Here is a 12,801-nt window from a genome sequence, read left to right as displayed (position 1 = left end):
TAAACCCTTAACCCTTAAACCCTAAACCCTTAAACCCTTAACCCTTAATCCTAAACCCTAAACCCTAAACCCTAAACCCTAAACCCCAAACCCTAAACCCCAAAACCCTAAACCCCAAACCCTAAACCCCAAAACCCTAAACCCCAAAATCCAAAACCCAAAACCCAAACCCCAAACCCCAAAACATAAAACCCAAAACCTAAAACCCAAAACATAAAACCTAAAACCTAAACCCTAAACCCTAAAACCTAAACCCTAAAACCAAAACCCTAAACCCTAAAACCCTAAACCAAAAACCATAAACCAAAAACCATAAACCAAAAACCCTAAAACAAAAACCCTAAAACCTAAGACCCTAAAACCTAAAACCCTAAAATCTAAAACCTAAAACCTAAAACCTAAAACCTAAAATCTAAAACCGAAAACTTAAAACCGAAACCTAAATCCCAAACCTAAAATCCCAAACACCAAACCCCAAACACCAAACCCCAAACACCAAACCCGAAACACCAAATACCAAACTCCAAACCCCAAACCCCAAACCCTAAACCCTAAACCCTAAACCCTAAACCCTAAACCCCAAACCCTAAACCCTAAATTCTAAATCCTAAACCCTTTATCCTAAACCCTAAACCCTAAAACCCAAACCCTAAAACCCAAATCCTAAAACCCAAACCCTAAAACCCAAAAACCTAAAACCCAAAAACCTAAAACCCAAAAACCCAAAAACCGAAAATCAAAACCCTAGACCCTAGACCCTAGACCCTAGACCCCAGACCCCTGACCCCTGACCCCAGACCCCTAGACCCCAGACCCCTAGACCCTAGAACCCCTAGACCCCAGAACCCCTAGACACCAGATCCCCTAGACCCTAGAACCCCTAGACCCCAGAACCCCTAGACCCAGAACCCTAGACCCCAGAACCCTAGACCCCAAACCCCAAACCCCCAAACCCCAAAACCCCAAAACCCAAAACCCCAAAACCCCAAAACCCCAAACCCTGAACCCCTGAACCCTGAACCCTGAACCCTGAACCCGGAACCCAAAAACCCAAACCCTAAACCCAAAACCTAAACCCAAAACCCTAAACCCAAAACCCTAAACCCAAAAACCCCAAAACCCAAAACCCACAAAACCCAAAACCCAAAATCCTAAACCCAAAAACCTAAACCTAAACCCTAAACCCTAAAACCTAAACCCTAAAACATAAAACCCCAAACCTTAAACCCTAAATCCTAAACCCTAAACCCTAAACCCCCTAAAACCCTAAACCCCCAACCTCCTAAACCCTAAACCCTGAACCCTGAACCCTGAACCCCGAACCCCGAACCCTGAACCCTGAACCCCTAACCCTAAACCCCTAACCCTAAATCCTAAAATTCTAAACCCTAAACCCTAAACCCTAAACCCTAAAATCCTAAAACCCTAAATCCTAAAACCCTAAAACCCAAACCCCTAAACCCTAAACCCTAAACCCGCCCATGCCGCAGAAAATTAAAAAAATTTCAGATGCAGCGGAAGAGGCATGCGCGGGATCAACCGTTCATCGTATGAACATTATTTAAAAACCGTTCGTAGATAGATAAGGATTAAAAACTTTTAAAAGATATTAGAAGATCAGATCTTCACCTTGTGCGGATAGATGATCACCGCAAACTGATGATCGTGGTTTTGGATGAAGGTTCGCTTGAAGCCGTTCAAGTGTCCGGCCTCTACGGGTATCCTCTTCTAGTATACCTAAGTATCTATCGAAAAGATGGGAGACCCTACTAGATCTGCAAGGTGGTTGAGGGACATCGTGTACTGGCTCTGTATGAATGGGTTCAATAGGATCCATGACTCGTTGCTTTTCAGAGACTTTTTCTTCAAGCTCAATTTTCCTCCCACTGCCCCTATCAAAGATAAACTGGTTTTCCAAGAAGATGGCATGACGGCTCACAAACACTTTGTGATCTTCTAAGACGTAAAAATTGTATCCTAATGACTCTTTAGGATATCCTATAAAACGAGCACTTATGGTCCTAGCCTCTAGCTTGTCCGCCTGTAGTCTTTTGACGTGGGCCGGACATCCCCAAATCTTGAGATGACCAAGACTTGGTTTCTTACCATGCCATATCTCAGACGGTGTGGTAGGAACGGATTTAGAGGAAACTCTATTCAGTAGATATACTGCGATAAGTAAGGCATCTCCCCAAAGAAACATAGGTAAATCAGTGAAGCTCATCATGGACCGGACCATATCCAATAGAGTCTGATTTCTCTTCTCTGACACCCCGTTGAGTTGAGGTGTACCCGGAGGTGTCCACTGCGAGACTATGCCGTTTTTTCTTGAGATAGTTCTGGAAAACTTCTTAAAGCTCTTCGATCAGATCGAGGAGGAGAATACCTTAGTGGGAAATTCCAGAACTATCTCAAGAAAAACGGCATAGTCTCGCAGTAGACATCTCCGGATACACCTCAACTCAACGGGGTGTCAGAGAAGAGAAATCGGACTCTATTGGATATGGTCCGGTCCATGATGAGCTTCACTGATTTACCTATGTTTCTTTGGAAAGATGCCTTACTTACCGCAGTATATCTACTAAATAGAGTTTCCTCTAAATCCATTTCTACCACACCGTATGAGATATGGCATGGTAAGAAACCAAGTCTTGGTCATCTCAAGATTTGGGGATGTCCGGCCCACGTCAAAAGACTACAGGCGGACAAGCTAGAGGCTAGGACCATAAGTGCTCGTTTTATAAGATATCCTAAAGAGTCATTAGGATACAATTTTTACGTCTCAGAGGATCACAAAGTGTTTGTGAGCCGTCATGCCATCTTCTTGAAAAATCAGTTTATCCTTGATAGAGGTAGTGGGAGAAAAATTGAGCTTGAAAAAAAAGTTCCTGAAAAGCAATGAGTTATGGATCCTATTGAACCCATTCATACAGAGCCAGTACACGATGTCCCTCAACCACCTCACAGATCTAGTAGGGTCTCCCATCATTCCGATAGATACTTAAGTATACTAGAAGAGGATACCCGTAGAGGCCGGGCACTTGAACGGCTTCAAGCGAACCTTCATCCAAAACCACGATCATCAGTTTGCGGTGATCATCTATCCGCACAAGGTGAAGATCTGATCTTCTAATATCTTTTAAAAGTTTTTAATCCTTATCTATCTATGAATGGTTTTTAAACAACGTTCATACGATGAACGGTTGATCCCGCGCATGCCTCTTCCGCTGCATCTGAAATTTTTTTAATTTTCTGCCGCGCGTGCCTGGGCACACGCGGCAGGCACGCAACGCGGCCGTGGCCTGGGCGTGCGCGGGCGTGGCTGTGGCCCGGGCGCGAGCGCGCGCGGCCGTGTCCTTGGTGCGCGCGGCAGGCTCGCAAAGGAAGGAGATGAAGGGGTTTGACTTAGTCATAGAATGTCATGGCCTATTAGGAAATAATATCAGCCACAAGCAAAGGAAGAAAAAGAAAGGTGGCCTCTTCATCCTCCCTTCCTCCTTCCAACGCAAGGAAAAGAAAGAAGGCTGCAGGGGTTTTGTTCCTTTACTATTCATCATCCTTCTTCTTCCTCCTCTCAAGTATATTCAAGAGTTGAAAGAAAGAGAGGAGATCAGCCATTAAAAGTTATCTCTGCAAGGGAGCTAGCACCCCGGAAAGATAGAAAGCTTGGATCGGTTCTTGCTTCGTGTGGATATCCGTAGAGGCCGGGCATTTGAACGGCTTCAAGCGAACCTTCATCCAAAACCACGATCATCAGTTTGCGGTGATCATCTACCCGCACAAGATGAATATCTGATCTTCCTAATTTTTTAAAAGTATTTAATCCTTACCCATCTACGAACGGTTTTAAACAACGTTCATGCGATGAACGGTTGATCCCGTGCATGCCTCTTCCGCTGCATCTGAAATTTTTGAAATTTTTCTGCGGCATGGGCGGGTTTCTAACAGTGGTATCAGAGCTACTTGCAATTCCTTGTGCATGTTCATACCGAGCTTCTCAAGCTCCTCCAGGTCCTTGATCATAGTCAAACCGTGATCATGGACAGACTGCCCCTCGCGCATCTTTGTTTTGAAGAGCCTCTTGGACACTTCAAAACGAGCTGTGCGACTCTGCTCACCATACAACTCTTGCAGGTGTGTCAATATGTCCCTAGCAGTCTTCATATTTTCATGCTGGCATTGTAGTTCATTGGACATGGATGCTATGATATAGCACTTGACCCTAGTGTCTCTAGAAACTCTGTCTACTTGTTAAACACATGGATATCCAGATATAAGAATTAGGCATGTTCTCAGATTTTTCTTTTTCTAGCTGTTGCCAAACTTGGAGCTACTATTATTACATATCTGCTTTTAGTGGTGAAGGTGACCAATCTTTAGCTTTGCTGATTTATAGATTAGCAGTCCTTTTTTTTTACATCAAATATATTGCTATAGCTTAAAAATCATTCCACCTTGTCGGAATTTCAGCTTCAGTAATATGATAACGTTGCTTTGTTTCAGTCAAGGCTTCAGGTGAAACTAGGACATGATGACAAAAAGCATCAGTATAAGGGTTTGATACCATCTCAAAAATTTAGCCTTTTAGATTAAGTGATGAATTAACATTTTTCTGTCCACTATATGCCAGAAAACCAGTAAAACTTTTGCAAGATATTACTTATTTTTCGTTTCAGGACTACAAACTGACTCTCATTTTATTTTGTTTATCTAAAATATTAAATTCCAATGGTACTGAAGTGGCCTGGTTGCTCCTTCACTGGTATGTTTTTAATATTTTTTGGGGTTCAGGTACATTTGATGCGGCCAGAAAGATGATCCGCTATGAAGGCCTATCGGATCTTTATAACGGAATGGCACAAAAATCGTGCAGAGTGTGTTTGCTGCAGCTGTCCTATTTATGGTGGAGGAGGAGCTGGTGAAAGCAGTGAATTCTCGGGTGCCTGAAAAACTCAGACCGATTAATAATTCGAGATCAAAGGCACCTTCATAATTTTGGTTTCTGATTTTATTTTTTTTTCGGTATTCTAAGTCGCAGTCATATAGGGAGATCTAGAACTAGAAAGTCAACGACTGTGATAAGCCAACCAGAGGCAAATTGCTCCCCATGGCTGGGTTACATGATTATGGGACTTACTGTAAATTTGTAATGACATCCTAGAAGTCAGAATGTAATGAAAATTTTAATTCCATAAATCTTCTTATACAGCATTAAAAAAAAAACTCATAAATATAGGGATTTCCTGAAATTTTGTAAGAAATGTAGATGCACGTAGTGAAAATTGGCTACTGTGACGGTGAGTTTATTTCGAACTGTTTTAGGCCCTGTTTGGGGGAGCTTTTGGAGGGCCAAAAAGCACTTTCTGGCCCTCCAAAAGTACTTTTAGGTAAAAAAGTGTGTTTGGTAAAATTTTCAAGAAGCTGTTTCAGCTTTTGCGGGAAGCTGAAAACAGCTTTTTGGCAGAAGCTCAATTTTGGAGCTTTTCGAAAACGCTGTTTTCAGCTTTATCGGGAAGCTGTATTTTTGACCAAAATATCCCCATTTAAAAGTTTCTTTTTTCCTCCCAAAAATCTCAATCGCACCGCCTCTTTCTCTCTCACCATCCCCCCCTCTCTCTCTCCCTCTCTATCTCCTTCTCCTCAATGCCGCCGACCCTCCTCTTTTTTTTTTTTTTGGGAGGCAGCCACCACGCCGGCCACCCGTGGCCGCGCCCCCCAGCCCCCACCCGAGCCCCCCGCCGCTGCGACCCACCACGCAGCAAAAAAAAAAAGAAGGGGAGGAAGGGGCCGCCATGGTTGTTGCCTCCCCGGCCGGCCCGCCGTCTCGGCCCCCTCCCGAGGCCCCCCTCCCCCGCGGTCGCCGCGGCACGCCGTCCCGGCCCCCTCCCGAGCCCCCCTCCCCCCGCGGTCGTTGGGGCCCGCCGTCCCGGCCCCCTCCCGAGCCCCCCTCCCCCGCGGTCGCCGCGGCACGCCGTCCCGGCCCCCTCCCGAGGCCCCCTCCCCCCGCGGTCGTCGGGGCCCGCTGTCCCGGCCCCCTCCCGAGCCCCCCTCCTCCCGCGGCCGCCGCGGCCCGCCATCCCGGCCCCCCTCCCGCGGCCGCCGCGGCCCGGCCCCCCTTCCGGCGCCGCCGGCTTCGCGGGAGAAGAAGAAAGGAGAAGAAGGAAAGAGAGGAAGGAAGGAGAAGAAGAGAAGAAAAAAGAAAAGAAAAAAAAAGAAAAAAAGAGAAGAAAAAAAGAAAAGAAAAAAAAAGAAAAAAAAATAAATAAATAAATAAATATGTATATAAATGAACGAATAAATAAATAAATAAAATAATAAATAAATATATTTCAATGAAATAAAATAATAAATAAATAAATAAATAAAAATATTAGTAATTATTTAACTAATTTTTTTCACCTAGTTAGAAAATTTGTTAGAGATATAAATGGTCATCAAAAGAGTAAAAAATTAATTTATACTAATAATTATAATATTTTATATATTTATTATTGTATTATACTATAAATATAATATAATATAATATAATGTTATGTTAAATAATTTAATATTATATTAAATTATTATCCTATAGTATACAATGTTATAGTACTATATTATAATAATATTATGTTACATTAATATTATACTATATCATATATTTATGTATTAATATATATTATATTTTATTATGCACTATTGTATAATACTAGTAATGTCCTTTATGGTCATTTTGCCATATAAAAGTACTTTCTCAGTTTGTTTACCAAACAAATGTTAAAGTGCCACAGCACTTTAGAAATGTAGTTACCAAACAGGAAACAGCTTTTTATAAAAGCTCTACTTTTAACAGCTCTACTTCTAACAGCTCTACTTCCAACAGTTCTACTGCCAACAGCTCCCCAAACAGGGCCTTAGCTTATTGGCTGATGTGCAGACATCCGACTATGACGGGAATTGCTGGGGACTAGAGGGGAGTTGATTTTCGTTTGTTTTGTTTGTAACTGCATTGTAATTGTAATTTGTAATAGTAATTATTATTTTTTAACTCCTTTTGGAACTCGCAAAAAAACTCTTTTGTTTATCTTTTTTAATGGATAACGGATGGCCTTCCTCCTCCCGTCTCCTCTTAGAAACAGCCATCTCCATCTCCTCCTTCCAAACCCTAAGTGAAGTCAGGGATAAAAATACCAATAAAAAAGAAAAAGAAGGAAGGAAGTCGAAAATGCCGCCACCGCTGCCGACCATATCCCTCTCCTTCTCCTCCTCCTCAATCTTTCTCCAACCCCTCCAGCCTCGCCGCCGCCTCTCGACCTCCCCCTCAACCCTTGTAAAAAAATCGGCCGTCCGGTCTGAGCTCGCCACCCTCCCCGTCCTCTCCTTCTCCGGCGAGAGGGTCGGCGAGGCCTTCTTCGACCTCAAGGCCGCCCCTTTGGACACCGCCCGCGCCGTCGTCCACCGCGGCCTCATCACCGACCAGCAGAACGCTCGCCGCGGCACCGCCTCTACCCTCACCCGCGGCGAGGTCCGCGGCGGTGGCAAGAAGCCCTACCCCCAGAAGAAGACCGGCCGCGCCCGCCGCGGCTCCCAGCGCACCCCGCTCCGCCCCGGAGGCGGTGTCGTCTTTGGCCCCAAGCCCCGCGACTGGTCTATCAAGATTAACCGCAAGGAGAAGCGCCTCGCCCTCTCCACCGCCATCGCCAGCGCCGCCGCCGCCGACGCCCTCGTCGTGGAGGACTTCGGGGACCAGTTCCGAGGGGGCCCTAAGACCCGGGACTTCGTGGCGGCCATGAGGAGGTGGGGGCTGGACCCCAAGAAGAAGTCCATGTTCCTGATGATGGAGGTGCCGGACAACGTCCGCCTTTCCTGCAGGAACATCGGGACCCTCAAGATGCTCACGCCCAGGACGCTGAACCTGTTCGATGTCCTCAACTCGGAAAAGCTGGTCTTCACCAAGGACTCTCTCGACTATCTCAATGCTATGTACGGGGACAGAGGCAGCAGCGAAGAGGACGATGATGAGGAGGAACAAGTGTTTGTTGCAGGTTAGCCAGCTAGTTTGCTTAATATGAGCTTTCCCATGATGGTTCTAAATACATGGTTAATTAACCAGATCAATTACTGGTTATTTCTTTGATGAAGAAACAAAAGACATTTTGATGTGATGATCAAAGAAACCTAGACCTGAAGATAAGTGAAGACAACCAAGTTTGAAAACCAACATAAATGGGATAGGAAAGGAGCAAGAGAGAAAAGTAGAAATACATGGAATATTTTTTTAACCAATTCACCTATGTCTATCTGGGCCTGCTTGAAGCATGTAATTGATATGATACATTGTTTTCTTATGCTTCTAAGACTACATATTAATACAAAAGGTGCACAGTTGTGCACAATAATTCTACACATGCATTATATCTGCATATACATGTATTGTATCATCTTTTCTTAATGATGGTAATGTATTGATATGCCAGCAGATTTGCTAGCCCTGTTGTGAATGTAGACGAAGATCTGGGTCATATTTTTGCTGTGGTTTGTTTTGAGTCAACTCTTTAAAGCCTTTTCATATTATCAAACAATATGCTTTTTTACATGTAGCTCATGAAAGGTTATTTTTGCAGTCCTGAGCAGGTAATGGTACTTGCACAGACTATAAGAATAGCTTTTTTCCTTTCAAAGTAAGTATATGATCTTTACACTTACATAAAACCAAGGTTTGCGAAACCACGCATTCGTATCGAACTGCATGTTTCGGACTGAACTGAGGTGGTCTCAGTTCGTGGAGAAGCAAAACTGCACACATCTACTGCAAACCGCAACAAAACCACCCGAACCACTTGCAGATCAGATGGTTCAGGGCGATCATTATCGGTTCGTGCCCGAACAGGCTAGTTCAGTATCAGTCGCATAGGGACAACTAGGGACCCCTTTTCGTTTTTTTTCTTTCTTATGGTTCGGTGGTTCCAGCAGGCAGAAATAAAGGGAGAGGGAGAGAGGAAGATTGGGAGCTTGTGAAATCTTAAACTCTATAAGATGTTGCCACTGACATCTGTATTACTGTGGAAGAATCTAGTTGAAAGTCATGATTGATGGTTCCTTTTTCCTTGTTTTCAATATTAAAATGAATGGATTGTATTGTTATTAGACATAATATGGGGTTGATTGGCTTATGGAATGTGTAGTGGTCGAAATATATCTTTCTTTTCATTTTCTGATTCCCATTCTGTGGAAAAAGCCATAGATCTGAACCATGACATTTTTTATTTTGAGATTGGAATGGAATTGTAAATTAGAACCTTGGTTGTGTGCGTGATTTTCTTATATGATCCCCATGTCTTAAAAAATAATTGCATATTATCTTTAACATAGTTTAATGCTTCATACACATTGTTACAAAAAATGCTGTTTTGATGTGCGCTTATATTTAACATAGGAGAATACCATAATAGGATGTATTTGTAAATAGTATGAGATTATAACTAGTGGATCTCTTTGCTCATTGTTGCTGCAGCACCTCCAGGAATTTGATGTTTGATTTGGGTGTTGAACATTACAGTTTTCTGAAGTTTTTAGTGGAATTATCCTTTTCCTGAATGGGTTTTCAGGAATTTGTATGCTAATCATCAAGTTTTGAACCCTCTACCGGCGAAAGATCTAAAAAATTTTAATCTGGCATTGATGGGATTTATTTTGATGAGATATATTTTCTTCAAAGGAACCGAATATCTTGTAAGAAAGCCATTATATCACTGGCTTGCATAGAAATATCCATAAACCAAGTCCAAGATGTTCTATCACCTGTGTGAAAAAAAAATGTCTGGAAAAATATAGAAAGGAATAGATCTGCTTTCTTAAGATGAGAAAAACTCCATGTTGAAAACTCTTTTAGTTAAAAGCGAAATCATAATATATCTAGATCTATTTCTAGGTTGGGAAATTAGCAATTTTACAAGAAAGCAAGGTCAGAATGAAGTCTACTGTTCCTGCACTATTGCTTCAAGCTAAGGAGTTGCCAGTGTAATAATGTCACAATAAGGGCAGGCTTGTTTAACATCTAGTGCATTACTGGACATGTCTTAGAAACCACCTATCCCCCAGGTTGAGGAAATTCTCTTTTGTTTTTGCTGTTGTAAGTGCATGCATCTGTGTATGCAAAATGTAGAGATGAAAGGTACATTATCTAGTATTTGCAGATCATATTGTATTTAAGATTTTTAATAATTGTTGATTTTTCATATGCCATATAAATGTCTATATATTATGTTATATAATTGGACAGTGTATGGTACTTGATTACATGATAAATATGCGTCCGTATCGCCGCGAAGCTACTGCAGTGTCCGAATCTGATCTATCTACTCGGCAATTCATCCGGTGACTTCACGGTCGCCAAAGAAGCCCCAAGAAGCATCAAACATTTCCGATGAGATCCATGGAGCTATTCTGAGATAGCAAGCACTAGCTCCCGGTGCGACTTCATACAATATAAAAATTCCAAAATCAGGATTTGGATACCAAAAGGTGTTAGGAACATATCCATGTATACCAATTGATTCCCTTTATCTTCAGTTTAGTGCATATTGTACCCACCAAGATTTGCCATGTCAGTACGTACTGACCATACCATACCGTATCGGTACTGAACGAGTATGCAGTAGGGGGTGTACAAACATTTGGTACGTTGAACCGGGTTCCTTACCGGGCGTGCGGACGCTGTAATAGGATGGTACCAGTATGAGGCCCTGGTAAACGGCAAACCTTGATACCCACCTTTGGCTGATACAGGGTCTATCCTCAATTTTTCTCTTACATAAAACAGCTAAATATATTTGATGAGGAACTGCTAAAAGTATTTTATCTATCAGAAATAGATAAGAACTTGATGAATTATTTATTCTCTGTTTGGCTTTCAGGAGATGAAGATAATGTAGGAGATGAAAGTTCGTGAGCAATGAAAAGTTGTTGTGTACTACTGAAACCTTCAATCACATAGCTTCTTCATATTCTGATTTTTGACCTACATCTGCCGTAGCATCCTGGCATTGCTGAAGTTGGCAGCCATAGAAAACCAGTATGATGTAGAATGTCCATTGTCAGACATTATTTGTAGGTGCTTTATACATTTTGTTGCAATGTTTCATGTAAATTTTGCTGTTGAATTCTCTGCAGCTCATAATACTGAGGCTTTAACTAGTATAGTGGACTCATAAGGTTAATTGGCCTTTCTTTTTCCTGGAGATTCTGGCCTTGCAATTGATAATATCTCTTTATTTGACAAAAAATTCTGATGAGAATTTATCAGATATTTGTGTTGGTTTTGGAAGTTCAGATTGGAGTTCTACCAGCATATGACATTGAGTTACCATCAACTTGTTTTTCGAAGTTTAAATTAGTGACTTTTCAAGTCTACCGATCAAAACTCATACCACATAAAAGTAGCATTGATGGCATTATTGTTGCAAGCAGCAATTATCTGCCATCAGACATTGATATTCTTTCAAAAGTTGAACTGATATTAGGAATGTTTTTGAATCCCTACAACCTTGACCGTTCTTCCGAAATGGGAAAAAAAAAGGGGCAATACGGTTTGTTGGAAACATATGCAGCATCATTGAAGAAACTCAATCCTCTGACGTGCTGTCTCATAGGAGGTTAAAGCATGCTCAGCAAATATGACTTAAGGCAACAAGAGATTAAAGGAGCATTTAGTTTGTGACCAGCATCGGAATTGAAATCAGAATGATCATATTTTTCGATATGTTTGATTCGTAATTAGGGCGTAGACTGTCTTCTCTAATTTGGAGTATCTTGTCTCGGTATCATGCACGATCCGACTTGTGTAATAGATCATTTTCTAACATCCTTCCTCCTCTCGTACTAGAACTGAACTCACAGTAGAAGGAGAGATGACTAAGTATAAGTAGGGCATTTCTCCGACCTATGGTTTGGTGAGGAGAGGTGACGAGCTGAGGTACTCCTTCAATTGGTTGAAGGCCTCCTGACACTTCTCGGTCCATTGAAAGTTCTTCGAATGCTTCAGGGCCTTGAAGAATAGGAGGTAGTGTTCAGCTTACTTGACTAGTCAGACGTTGAACTTCTTTGAATCGGGGGTTGCATATCCTGCACTGCTCGGATCTCCTTGGGATTTGCCTCAATGCCTCGCCATGTTACCATAAATTTCAGAAATTTTCTCGAGGTGACTCCGAAGGTATACCTCATCGGATGGAGCTTCAATACCTTCTGAGAGTCATAAAAGTCTCCTCCAAGTCAACGATGTGCTGCTCGGCTTCTCATGAACATGTCATCCACATACATCTCTATATTTCGGCCAATCTACTCTTTGAAAATTTTATTGACGAGGCGTTGGTAGGTTGCCCTTGCATTTTTTAAGCTAAAGAGCATTACCTTCTAGGAGTAGAGACCCTTGCCGGTGAGGAAGACTGTTTTCTCCTCGTCTTCAGACACCATTTGGATCTGGTTATACACGGAGATTGCTCCCATAAAGATCAACTGCTGATGTCTCAAGGTCGCATCTACAAGTTGATCTATCCTCGAGAGTGGGAAGCTATTTTTCAGACAAACCTTATTCAGATCGGTGTAGTTAATGCAAACCATCATTTTTCGTTAGCTTTTTTCACAAGTATAATATTGGTCAGCCAATCAGGATAGCTTACCTCGCGAACAAAGTTGGCCTCCAAGAGTTTGTCAATTTCTTAGTCGATGACTTATTGTCTTTCCATGGCAAAGTTTTTCTTCTTCTGCTGCACAGGTCGGTGGGTCGAGTCTACGTTAAGCTTATGAACCATCACCTCGGAGCTT

General features: G+C 42.4%; 1 protein-coding gene across 4 annotated transcripts; it reads left to right on the top strand.

The window, feature by feature from the left end:
* The first annotated feature begins 7,084 nt into the window (after positions 1-7,084).
* LOC120112920 (50S ribosomal protein L4, chloroplastic) lies at positions 7,085-11,219 on the top strand. Of its 4 annotated transcripts, none has more exons than XM_039133099.1 (3): positions 7,085-8,024; positions 10,638-10,727; positions 10,896-11,219. In XM_039133099.1, the coding sequence occupies exons 1-2, from the start codon at positions 7,205-7,207 to the stop codon at positions 10,718-10,720; spliced, it is 903 nt and encodes a 300-aa protein (XP_038989027.1). In that variant the 5' UTR covers positions 7,085-7,204; the 3' UTR covers positions 10,721-10,727; positions 10,896-11,219. The 4 variants fall into 4 exon arrangements, with proteins under 4 accessions (XP_038989027.1, XP_038989028.1, XP_038989030.1 ...); XM_039133100.1 differs by lacking the exons at positions 10,638-10,727; positions 10,896-11,219 and adding exons at positions 8,604-8,613; positions 8,697-9,129; XM_039133102.1 differs by lacking the exons at positions 10,638-10,727; positions 10,896-11,219 and adding an exon at positions 10,262-10,449.
* The last annotated feature ends 1,582 nt before the right edge of the window (positions 11,220-12,801 follow it).

Source organism: Phoenix dactylifera, chromosome 13 (genome assembly GCF_009389715.1).
Source record: "Phoenix dactylifera cultivar Barhee BC4 chromosome 13, palm_55x_up_171113_PBpolish2nd_filt_p, whole genome shotgun sequence".
NCBI classification, from domain to species: Eukaryota; Viridiplantae; Streptophyta; class Magnoliopsida; order Arecales; family Arecaceae; genus Phoenix; species Phoenix dactylifera.
This window is presented reverse-complemented; position numbering and strand designations above follow the sequence as displayed.